Raw genomic sequence first — 12952 nt, forward strand, 5'->3', positions numbered from 1 at the left:
TTTTATAATTTGTGGCAATTATTAGGTCTGCAGTCCGGAGACATGACACATACTCTGACACCTGTTTTGGTAATTCGCATTGATTTTCACTGTCACATCCAGCAGAGGAGGCAGGCATTTACATCAGACCCGTCTAGTCAATCACAGAGTATTTGTGGGAGCTTAAAATGGATGTGAATGATCACAAGTTTCAAGGTTTCGCTTCCAAAGAAATGCTCATTGTGGCTCCATGCTATTGTGGTAAAAAAAAAAAAAAAATCACACAGAAGTGTTGTTATATGATAAATTATACCCTTGTATTTTTAGACATTTTAGAAAATAAAATATTGTGAAAAGCTTATTTTGGCTTTCGGTTGGTGTGAATGAAATCAAAGTTTTTCTTCTGCTGCTCTCCAATGACATGTTGCTTTTTTCAAGAAGTTCTTTAATGTAATATACCGTATATTTTCTCTGGAAGGAATTTTGCAGCGTCTTGCATTTTTCTTGGTCTATGTTGCGATTTGAATGTGTATGTGTAAATATATGAGACACATAATATGCACCCAATGACGGTTTGTCCCTGAATCCTTAAAGCATTTTCTTTTTAACTGTTTTGAAAGACGTATATTAAAGTCTCGCTGATAGCTGGAAAGTTGTTTGGCACTCATTCTCCACCTCTCTCCTTTTGTCTTTTTGTTTCAGACATCACTCGCCACCAGATTTGCACAAGAGGCCTTTGGGAAGCAGTACAAACAAACCATTGGTCTGGATTTCTTTCTGAAGAGAATTAGCCTTCCAGGTGAGACACCTTTGTAATCGTTCGGAGACGTGTGTGTTGCACGAGTGTGATGATGATGACTGATGATAATGCACAGCGAATGCTTAAAACACAACAGACTGTGTTAACTGTGAGAGGCTGTTTGAATTCTGTATATCTGCTAGAGGTGGGAATCACCATACATCCCACGATATGATATTATTGCAATTTTTTAAAAATATTTTGCGATATTCAGATTCTACATACATAAAGGTAAACTTTATCAATATTCATTTTATCTAATATCAAAGTCTCGCACTCAGTCTTTCTCTCATTTCAGTTTTATTGTTGACAAACTGAACGGTTTGTATTACAGTCTAGTCCAACTGAACTGAATGCAACCATCTGGTACAATTATAGCTATTCTGAACTATGCAATTTATGAAAACTATGCAGCCCCTTCAGCAACTGAAGCATTTGAAAGTAAATTAAAACAAAACATAATTTTACATAAAATAAAAAAGTTTTAAACTTAATTAAAATAAAACATGTCTTAAATTAAAATAAGTAAACTGTCATGTTTATTGCTGCCAAAAAAGAGTTAAACACATTTGGACAGTGAAGGATTGTCAGGATTGTTGCTCAGAAAAAGGATCAACATGCTCTGAAGTCAGAGCACAAAAACCTTTTTTGTAACAAAATATCGATTTATGCTGTCGCTGCATCGATACATTATTAGCAAACAAAATATCACGATACTACACAGTATCGATTTGTTCCCCCACCCCTAATATCTGCCTTAAGATTTTAGATCTTGTGTTTACTTAAAATTATGAGGGGTGAGTAGAGTATTAATAGAAAAGTTAATGAAGGTTCGACAAATAGGCTTGTTGTTCGCCGTCGCTTTTATTTCTGTTTTCCTGTTCTGCCATTTCCAGACAACTTCAGGTAAACTCAGAAGCTGAATGTGTCTTTTCTGGGAGCTCCTCATTGTAGAGTGTCTGTCATTTCTCAGGCTTATTCACTTTGAAAGGTCTTCTCTCCAGAGCAAACAGCACACACTCCCTCTCTTCTTTTTGAGTTGGGTTGGGGGGTTTCACAAGGCCAATGGACAGGTTATGTCCAAACGGGCAAGCCTTGCTCATAATTCTGTGGGCACGGTACAGAGTAAATACATTAACATTTTATATCCATAACGCTGATCCCCCAAGATCAACTGATCTTTGTCCTGCACTACATAAAACATTGATGTTCCTATTTGTTTAGGTTGAGCGCGCAGAAATAAAGCCACACTTTGTTTCCCCTTTAGATCTGTAAAATAAATGTTTATTGACGAATGCTATATTTAGACGAAAGCACTCTGTTTTTACTTCCTACCATGTGAAATGGGGATTTTCAGCATTTTAAATGGCATTTCTTGAGCCCTGCCAAAGCCTAAGCTCCAGAAATCTGCAAAGTGGCTCCATTCTTTCATTACTAATAAAACAACATTAAGCGAGGGCAAATTAAGTGCTAAAAGTAAAAGTTATGCTGATTTGTGACTTGGCTGAAGGATTCTATTTTGACTTTGTGTCAGTTTCAGCTTATGAGACTTAGGAGAACTAAACCCCCAAAAATGCTGTGGTGGAGTCGGGATGAAAAGAACCAACCATAAGCATAGGCTGGGCTCGGCTCCTTAATATGAGCTCGAACAAACGCTATTGATCGTGTGACTTCTCTTTCCAGTAAGTTTTGTTCCTGAAATAATCACATATCTTTTTAGCGTTAAATTCGAAGCTTTGTTTGAATATAGTGTACATATGTCTGTATCACTGGGGCAGCAACAACACTGGGTTCAACAGCGGACTTGTTAAATGGCCCATTTTCTGGGGAATTGGGTGTTGATGAGCTGATGAAGAGGAGGGTGGCTGTACAAGCTGGGTGGTCCCAAACTTTGTTAGGACCCCCACCTTGCCTTGTATTGGAGAGGTTGTGTGGTTCTCTGGGTCTCTATGGGGCTGTAAGGGTCTTTTGCAGCAGGGGGGAGAGTAGCCTATAGCCAGCGTTGGCCCCTCTCACCATGAAGGCCCAGCTTGTCAAACTTAATGTACATTTTCCAATGTGGGGAGAGGTGAGGCGAGGCCGACTGGCACACAACAGCCTCCTCTGTGTGTGCTTTTTATAACAATACCTCTTCCAGATGTCCCTGCCAAACCAGTGAGGTACAGGCGGTGAAGGGGATTGAGTAGAGGTGAAATTTACTTGATAAATCCTGTCAGAGTTCAGCCTTCAGAAGCTTTTATCCTGCGCCACCTTCAAGACACTGGTTTTTCTTACCTTGTTATCAGTTTTTAAGGCTTGTCTGCAGTTTTCACTTTTTCCAAAGTGCGAGGTGAAAAATGTCAGCCCTGCAAAGTCAGCATGAATCTTTGAAACACAAATAAAGCTAGCGTCTGAGCACAGTGGATGGGTGGGGATGGGTCTTTAAGACACCAGGGAGCCATTATTCATCACACTTCTCAATGTAGCTTTACATTGACACTGTATAGTCTAGATCAAGTGACTGTAACCCTCAGCGTTTCCTTCCCGTACCTTAAAAAGGGGACCTGTGAAGGGTTTGAGTCGTCCAGCCGTGTCCAGCCGTGTCCAGCCGTGTCCACTGTGTATGCTCAGCTCCCCATTGCTCCTGGGCCTTCATCACACCAACATAAACTCCTCACTGTCTGGTCCTCCCTCCTCCTCTTTTTTTGACTTTTTTTTTTCAACCACCCCTTTCATTTTCCAGAGGAAGAAAATATTTATTTGGATTTGGTTTTTGTGCCCGTCTTTCTCTCTCCCCCTCTCATCCACTCCTCCTTTCTCTTTCCACAGGCATAAGGACAACAGTCTTCTTTTCCTCTTCTTTTCTGTTTAATTATTGCTATTTTTCTTAACAGCACATAATTCTCTTCACTTTCCTTACTTGGCAGGTTATGGCACAATGAAAACAGCTCTTCCTAGACTAATAAGAAGTCTTTTTTTTTTACTGCCAGTGTATTAAGAATGTTTAAATTAGAGGGTAAGCGTACCTATTTCATCTCCCCTCAATCTCTGGGCTGGATATTCTTGGATGTGAGGTGTAGGTGATCTGCCAGTTCAAGAGCGCTAAGCATGAAAGATTAATTCCTGATTTATTGTTTCCATTATGTAAATCAACAATGTTGACTTTTATTATGGAAATCGCTCACCCAAAAATACAGGCTCCAATTACAGCTTACTTATCATTTCCACAGGATCTTGAGCTTTGTTAAAACAAACAAGTTAAAAGGAAATACAACATCTGGAGTAGAAACCCGCAAATTGGCCTTATCATTTTTTTTATTTGTGTTTTTTAACTGGTTAGCAGATAAATGCATTTTAGGAAATGAAAGTGCGAATGTAAACTCTAAAAGCCTCTTTGCCTCCCTTACAGAGTAGACCTTTGTATTTTTTGTCATTTAAATGTCAGTTTTTTCTAATATTGGAGTTTTTATGTTTTTTCTCTTTACCACAGGCAATTTGAACGTCACCCTGCAGGTGTGGGACATAGGAGGCCAAACATTAGGAGGGAAAATGCTGGATAAATACGTATATGGAGCTCATGTAAGGGCGCACAGAGAACCAGCTTTTTATTCTATATAACAAACATGTAGACATCTCTATTTATGCTGCCACTTCCTCTCTGGGAACTTAAGCCCTCTAACATGAAGAGAAAAAAACTCAGGAAGGAAAGAAATTTGTAAATCTGCAAACCAAATGTTAATACATGATTTGTCACATTGGAGAATAAAGTCATGGGAAGCACAGGAAGAATTAGTTTCCAGTTTGGTAATATCCGTGTATTGGTGACTCTGTGCATGCTTATTATTACAGTCTCAGCAGTCATTCAAAGCCTGCCACTCCCTCCCTGTGGAGGGAAATCATAATAAACTGCCATTTGGATTCATAGTGAAGTGCAGCAGGTCAGTGGAGCTTTAAAAAAATCCCTATATCTCTAGTTTTCACAGAGCTGCCAGACTTGGGTGGTTAAACTGAAAAATGTTGATAATACTGTAGGTCAACACTGTGAGCAATAAGTATAGTTGTAACCACAAAGGATTTGCAATTATATGACAAATGCAAGTAATTTGACTTATTTTGTAGGCTAAGTAACTTCCAGTGTTTTGATAATATTTGCCTCATATGCACAAAAGCTGACATGACTAAATGATCTGTTGACTCGCACCTTTTATTTAATGCTTGTTCACTGGAAAATTTTACATGCTGTTGATTAACATGACAGCCGAGCTTTGTACAAACACAACAGTTTGTGTCGGTGCTTACCAGTTTATACGCCGCAACTTAAGTGCCCGCAGGTAGCTGTGTTGTTTTACAGCAGATGACACACTCGTTCACCTTTAGATCATATCTTGTTTGAAAAGCCTAATCCTAAAACCAGTACTGAAGCTCTAAAAACATGCAGCAGTACGAGAATACATTTTTGTAATGTTTATCCTTAGAACCTGGATAAACGGGTGAGCATTCTTGTTCATTTCAGAAATCTATTTGGCTTAATTAAAGTCAATTTTTTCTCTTGATGTTTCTCTAATATTATCTCTGTGTTCTTCCTTCGTGAGAAAAATCTGGTGCATCACACCGCCCCATTACGGCACTCTGCTTTGGGAGTTTGTCATTAGGGACGTGTAGAAGTTTCACACCTTTTGTTCGGCACTGTGCATCCTGTAATCAATCATGGCTGTTCAGAGAGGCTCGCTGTAATTGTCAAGAGGGGTAAGCTGTCGTCGCCGACCATGCGTGTTGTGACAGTGCGTGTCCGTTGGACAAAAAGCAACAGACACCCCTCCAGTCATGTTGCATCATGCAGTAAACGTAGAGACATTTACTCTGGCTCATGTTCATTTCTAGACCCTTTTGAAAAGGCGAAGCCTTGTGTAGTTAGAGATAGTTGACTCATGCGATTATTATTTGTCTTGCACTGTGCAAGCACCTCTTGTATCTGTTTGCTTTTTGATTAATTTATGTGTTCATGTAAACAGCTCCTTCTGGCCTGAGTGTTTAACCAAACACGGCTCTTGTATCGTTGCATGACTGTTTCTGTCGTGCAGCGAGCATTTAGGATTATGGAGGGAGGAGAAAAAATGTCTCGAAGCAGACAACCTTCATTCATTAGCTCAGACAGCAGATAACCAAACCTGACCTCCATTCTGCAGTGAATCTGCAGTATGCTTACACAACTGGGAGTAATTTATGTGCAAATCACTATTTTCATAATAAAAAAAGATCCTCAGCTTCGTTTTAGTTTCATGATAGTACTAAAGTTATGTTTGAGTGAATGAGTGTGACCCCTACTCTAAGAAGTGGAGCAGTGCCACCTACTGTTGCCTTCCTGGCTCAATTATATTCATGAATGTGACTATGTGGGTCAAAAATGAGTAACTGCCTCCCACTTGATTCCCTCAGAAGCAGCTGATTATTATTTTTTTCTCGGTCCAGCTACTTATCATATATTAACATTAAAATGCCACGCAGAATTAAGATTATTTTCAAAATCACAGCCCCTTTAAGTACATATTGATCAGTCAACATTTTTTGTTAAATGTCCCCGACCCTTAAAAGTTTACCTAAAATACACTTTTTACAAAGTTCTCCTCAAAAAATAGATAAAGCGTTGCAGCATCTTTGTAATTGAAACTATGATATATCCTACAATATTATTGCTCAGTGTTGACTATAAAAAATGTGGTGAAAAAAAATTATTTGGCTTTAAAAAAAAAAAAAAATTAGTATTTGCATCTTTAAACGGCACGATTTCAGCCAGCCCCTGTATACTTCAAGAGCTTCTGAAAATATGTACAGTATTGGAGAGTAGGTAGGTAAAATTTTACAGATTTGACACAATCCCACACAGGTCGCCCCACTAGGAGCAATCAATTACTTTTACAGAATGATCCTTGTTGGTAGAAAATAATCAGTATACATCTGTTATAAATGTGAACTTCTGAAATCGGTGTTTGTTAGCATTAACACTGTTTGCCTCCTCTTTGTCCAATACAGGGGGTTCTACTGGTATACGATATCACCAACTACCAGAGCTTTGAGAATCTAGAGGATTGGTTTAGCATGGTCAAGAAGGCCAACGAGGAATCTGATATTCAGCCAGTTATCTCCTTGGTAGGCAACAAAAGTAAGTATTGCACGAACAAAAAATAAAATGCACACAAAAAAGACCATAGACACAGACTATAAGAATGATTACACTGCTTTGAAAGAACTTTATTTGCAGGATTGTTATTTCAGAAGCTGCATATGAAATTAGGTTATTACAGGTTTTTGTTTGAGTATTTTACCCTGATGCATTTTTCATCTGAGTGCCTGTGTTTGTGTGGAGGAGTGCATATGTGATGGTAGCAGACGTGTTTGTTAGAGCACCAGATAACTGATTGGTGTGATAAGAGAGCGAAGTTTGAGAGCGATGGGAATGCTGATGTTTGTGAACTCCTGGGCGTGACTGATGATGATTTAATATGGGCCAGCGGACCCAGGCTACCGCTTATCTGCCCCCCTCACCCATCCCACAGTCTGATTCTGCTCTCCTGTCCCAAATCGGTTAAGGTGAGGGACTGGACATTAACCAGACGTCTCTTTTCCTATTAGCCTGCAGCCGTCCCAGCATCTCCAAAATAAAGACCAATAATGATGACTCTTTTAAACATCCCCGTGACAGATGTGGAGTCATGGCTGCCGTTGTGTTATTTTAAAGCGAGGCGTCACTGTGTATGTGTGTTATGGTGACTGTCCACCTTCCCAGGCAATGATGAACGGTCAACAGAGCGGTGCCTACACACAGGAAACTCGCTAATGTTACTCAACGCAGATCATAGGTCACGGTTTAATTCGCCTGTCTAGAGCAGATTCTCTTGTCTTCACATCCGTTGCGTTTTCTAATGCCCCGGCTTTAACAGTGGGCGCCTCTGTATTTAGGCTGGAGTTTGGGATGTGCTGGTGAGTGTGTGTACTGTAATACTTAAGTAGTGTACATCCCGCTGTCAAGCTCCTCATCCACGCCCCCCCACACCCACCACCCCCACAGTTACTTTACCTCTAATGGCTCTAATGCTGAGAATGGTCCATGTGTGTTTTTTCTGTTCCTACACACTGAAAAAAAGAAAAACACAATCCCACACAGATTGCCCCACTAGGAGCAATCAATTACTTTGCGAGAGTAAGAATCCCCGAACCCTCCCATGGTGTCCGTTTTCTTTATTTTATATTTTCCAGGGTGCTCGGCAAAGTTAGTCTAGATATTCTTTTAATCTATTTTGCAAAACATCTACTGTTTTGTAGTACTGTGGCTCTTCCCTCCTCCAATTGTAATACTTTAACAGTGTTGTGAGCATATGAAAACACAGCATTCTTTGGTGAGCAGAGTTTAGATGGCTTTTGAATAGTTCCCATGATGTTGGGCTGAATGAGGCAGCATGTTTGTGACAACCAAAATAGAAGTACAGACATAACAAGGAGCTTATAAAAACACTACAGATTTATGTCTCTGTGATGTCTTAGGGGGAGATTGTGGTGTTTCACCACTCAGATATTTTTAGTGGTTCCACTTAGATTAACTTAAGGTGAACAGTGGCTGTGGTAATACTTACTTTAGTGGCCGTTTACTGCTGGAAGAATATTCAGATAAAAAAAATATCTATAACAGTATTATAACAAGTTGATTTGAATACTAATAAAAGTCAACATGCATGCTTCAGTCAGATAATACTGTATTTGGCTTAGTGACAGCTACTATACACTGAGCTTTAAAATCCAGTACTACTACTGTTCCTGCCTTCTACTCTAATTTGAACACTGTCTTCTTTTCCCTGTGTACGGTAATTGAGCCGTCGAAGCAGACAGGTTCATTAGTGATGCCGTCCCCTCCTCTCCTTACCCTGGCCTGGCTGCCCTCCTGTGCCATGTCGCTGCTGGGAAACAGCCTTTCCTTTCTTCGGCTTTGAATGACCAGCTAGGGTTAAGTGTACTTGTTAAGCATCAGTATGCTGCACCCCATAACCCTCAACCTGCTGCCCAGAGTCTTATGTCAAATAATGGCACCACTTGTAACAATTCAGAGAGGGAGCCCATGAAATGTTTTATTGAGGGCTCACATATGTGCACAGAATTATTTATGCAGTTGCATGCACACACATGCACTTAGGTGAAAGAACACACTAGTCGAATTTCTGGGAAAACATTGGTAATGGACGAATCCTAAGCTTCTGGTCTGTCTAAACACACTATAATGTTTATTACAGTGCATCCTCACGTAATACCGTATGGTACACAGGAACCTCTCAAGAGATATGTTGGCTTGTTATGCGGTCATCCCTTCCAACACTTGAATGCTTCATTTTTAGTGAAGTAACAAGTGCTGTGTGTTTTGAAAGTGCTCCAGATGATAAATTCTTCCTCTTTCTGCTTCAGCTGCGATGAGCCTGTTTGTGACTGTTTGCTTTTTAAACGAGAGATTGTCTGAAATCTGCGATTTAACAAAGCAAAAGCACAAAACCGTGGCAGTATTGATCCATATTTTTGCATCTTTTTTTTTTTTTTTGCCAGTCCCGTTTGGCTCTTTTGCCATCAGAATTGTTGTCTAAAGGCAAAGAAAGATGCCCAACGGATTTACTTTACCACATATTTTTGCATCTTAATAAGAGCTGTTAAAATTGGCATACAGTGCTGTTGTGTTGAAATAACTGATGTTACTGTTCAAAATTAGTACCCATATTTCTTTGTAGGCATTAACTCTGTATCGTTTATCAAACCAATTTGTTTTTATTAAGTAGGGATCACAGGACCATGGCTCCCTCCCACCCATCACCGTTCCCATTGCCAGTGCTCTTTCCCTCAGGAACTCCACAGCATCCATCATTGACTTGTACAGCCCTTATTTGGGTGACTTAAATGGGTTCAGTTCTCTTAACCCTGCCTCATCACTCATGGGCTTTTGCTCTGTGGTTCTAACACTGTTCATTGCTGATCCACTCAGGCCTGCCTTGGGAAACATCTCTTCTGCAAGAAGATAAGGTGCCCGCATGAATGGAATCTAACCCTTCCTGGTTTCTTCTTGTGTTCTGTTTCTTTCTTTTCTAAGCCCTTATCTTGTTCCATCTCTCAAACATACTTGTGCCTTCATTTTCAGCCCTGTGCAAACACTGACTCTTTCAATTAAACACACTTATACCTACAAGTCCTCTTATCTCTCACATGTGTAGACCAACACCTCCGCTGTAGCTGCCTTTGGTTACTGTAATGTCTTTTCATTGGCTCTGCGTTTCTGTTGTGTTTAACAACACACATGTGTTTGCTTTCTGCACGCTACGACAGATCTCACTGCATACCGTTACCCGTTGCACTTCCCTCTCCCCGGTTTTCCATCCACCCATATGAAAGTTAAAGTGAAACATGGATCTTTCCTTACTCTGGATTCTCTTGAAGCATGTCCGTACCCAACAACATTGTTGGTCTTAAGCTCTTAGCCCTCTTGGGTAGGCCTCGGGTGGAGTTGTAGCCTCCCCCTCCACAGCTCTCTCTCTCACCTCTGTCACCTCCTTGCCCCTGTAAAGCTGCCACAGTTCCTGTCTGTTCAGTGTAGGGCTGCACGTTTCTTAATAGAGAGATGCTCAGAAGTCCAGGAGTGCAGAGGAGCTCAATGCGCTTCTGTTTTTGGTTTAGCTCAAAAATGTTTTTCCTGGCTCAACCCACTCATACTTAGGTCCTCTTACAACAAACTAAAAGGTCCTAATTGCCCCCAAGGGAAAGATTTAGCCACAATAGACATGTGGTCGGACAAAAGCCCAGTACTCTTACCCCGGCACCCTCACCCCTCCCCAGACAGGAGGGATGAACACGTCAGCAGTGTCTGTTTTGCACTGTGGGTAGCATGACCACAGGTTCGACGCTGTAAAACATTATATATACAGAATATAGACCCAGTTAGGCACGGTGTATGGTTGGATAGACATCTGGAATGTTTACACTTTACAGCAAATCCAGTGTTTCCTGTTTCTCTTCACATTTTATTTAAGGTAAAGAGTCAAATTAGATGTGTGTATCAAATTGTCTCTATGACCACACTCACTGTAGCCTGCTGTCTGGCTGTGAGTCTGGAAAAGATGTGAAACCGAATCTGGTCACAAGATTTAGATATAGAGAGAGATGAATGAAGAATTACAGCTGAATTACACTGTGGTTCATAATCCAGTGTAAAGTTGCAATTGCAGACACAGTGATTAAAAGGTACTTAAGTTCTTTTTTTTGCAGTCTTACCGACACAGAACTAAATTAAGTAAATGGTAAAATTTAATTGTAACACCTTTTTTGACCCAGCTTTGGTCCCTGCACTCGTCTTTTGACTCTCATGCCTGTTGAAACATGGAAAGTCCTCATTCATTTTAGCCATCCATAAAGCAAATATTGTTGCACATGCAGTAGATGATCAGTCTTCGAATACCTTCTTGTGTGGTAAGTCACGGGCCATTTGACTTGCACAGAACAGCTTAGCCACCTGACCGGAGTGCAGCCTGGAACCCTCATCACACTCAGGCTATACTTTATTTCTTCACTGCTCCACAACATTGATATGGAGGAATTCCTGGAAGAGGCCTTGCTGACACAGGATTAGGTAAATAACTGACTGATGTAGATCCAGGGGCATATTTTATAAATGTATGTGAAATATCAACACAGTTTTTCCCTCCATTTTTGCTAAATTTACTTTTTAGTTGTGTGAAATATTACATCACAGTCTTTGCACTCTGCTTCTGCTTCATGTTTCAAGTTTGTTCAGGCAGTTGTGAGCAGAACTCTTCATAACCATGTTATGATTCATTGCTGTGGCATGATGTTGAATATGAAGGCCAATCTAATGCGTCACTGCTCACAGGAAGATTTTATAAATATGAATAGTGTTATAGTGAGCAACATATACAGTTAAGAAGGCTGCCCTGTGCTCTGTTTAATTGTTATAGCTCATAGTTACGCTGTCGGCTCACAGAGGCATGTATTACTGCCCTCTCGTAAAAGTCCACTTAGTTTAACAGCGACAGGAGAGCTTGGAGGACATGGCCAGTGAAACCCTGGGCAGCGACTTGTGCGGTCGGCTCAGAACTGGGCCTTTTGTCCGCTTTTCATGAGTCCTGGGAGCCCGTTAACCTAGCCGGCAAGGCTCTCGGCCTCACGTTTTACTGTTGCAGTGACAGGCCGGCACTCCAGCCCTCAGCCTGCGTGCAGAGCTACCGCTGGACACTCTCTGTTTTTCATTCTCTGACCGAGGGGGAAGACCATATTGTTTTACTAGCTGCTTTGGAGTACCTGATTATGTTTTCAAGTGTGAATGCATGTGTGCATATGAGTGTGTCTGCACATCGTTTCATGAAGGACGATCAAATGACAAGATGAGCTGTGATCAATGAGCTGTCGACAGAACACTTCTGACCTAGTGGAAAGCGAGTCCCCTGATGGTCCTGGCCCATTTCAGGCCACCGGGGCTGGGGCGCCCCTGCACAAAGAGCGCTCTGTCTCTGTCAGGATTCCCCCGAGGAATCCTGCACAGGCCCCGCTCACCTCGACAGCACCCGGCTACGAACAGCACTTCATCTGTCTGTACTCAGAAAAGTCATGATAATATTATTAACTTACCTCAGTGCTTTAATATGCTGATAATTATTTCCAATTATCCACCATACATTTAGATTCAGCTGTACAGTGTCCAAAGCCAGCAATAAATCGCAGAAATATTGATGCGGGAAATGTGTTTTCTGTGCTGTAATAGGTATTAAGCTGATAAATTTAAATATTGAAGTACTTTGGCACTAAAATGAGATGTTTCAGGCTTTAAAAACATAAACAGCAACAATTATAAACAATATCTACACTGTTCAGGTTTTAATGAAATGTATAGCAGTGCTGTTACTTGCCTCCTGAATGACTGCATAGTGTTTAAAAAATAAAGAAAACAGTCATGGATTATACTGTATTTCTGAAAAAGAAACTGGGGACAAGCCAGCAGTTTTTTGGAAGTAAAAAAGTAGTTATTGTTGCATTTACGTCATATGTGTGTGTGTGTGTATAGAGAAAGATCTATCTATCTATCTATCTATCTATGTATGTGTATACACACACACACACACACACACACACACACACACACACACACACACACACACACAC

At 40.7% G+C, this 12952-nt stretch overlaps 1 protein-coding gene across 4 annotated transcripts in view; it reads left to right on the top strand.

The window, feature by feature from the left end:
• Window positions 1-12952, top strand: part of rab28 (RAB28, member RAS oncogene family) — a 33558-nt gene that overhangs the window by 6251 nt on the left and 14355 nt on the right. For all 4 annotated transcript variants that reach the window (XM_005722833.1, XM_005722835.1, XM_005722832.1 and 1 more), the window contains exons 2-4: window positions 682-778; window positions 4248-4336; window positions 6788-6917. In XM_005722833.1, coding sequence (XP_005722890.1) covers window positions 682-778; window positions 4248-4336; window positions 6788-6917 — 316 coding nt within the window. The remainder of the gene's footprint in view (window positions 1-681; window positions 779-4247; window positions 4337-6787; window positions 6918-12952) is intronic.

Source organism: Pundamilia nyererei, unplaced genomic scaffold (genome assembly GCF_000239375.1).
Source record: "Pundamilia nyererei isolate P.nyererei 1_Seehausen unplaced genomic scaffold, PunNye1.0 scaffold00008, whole genome shotgun sequence".
Lineage (NCBI taxonomy): Eukaryota > Metazoa > Chordata > Actinopteri > Cichliformes > Cichlidae > Pundamilia > Pundamilia nyererei.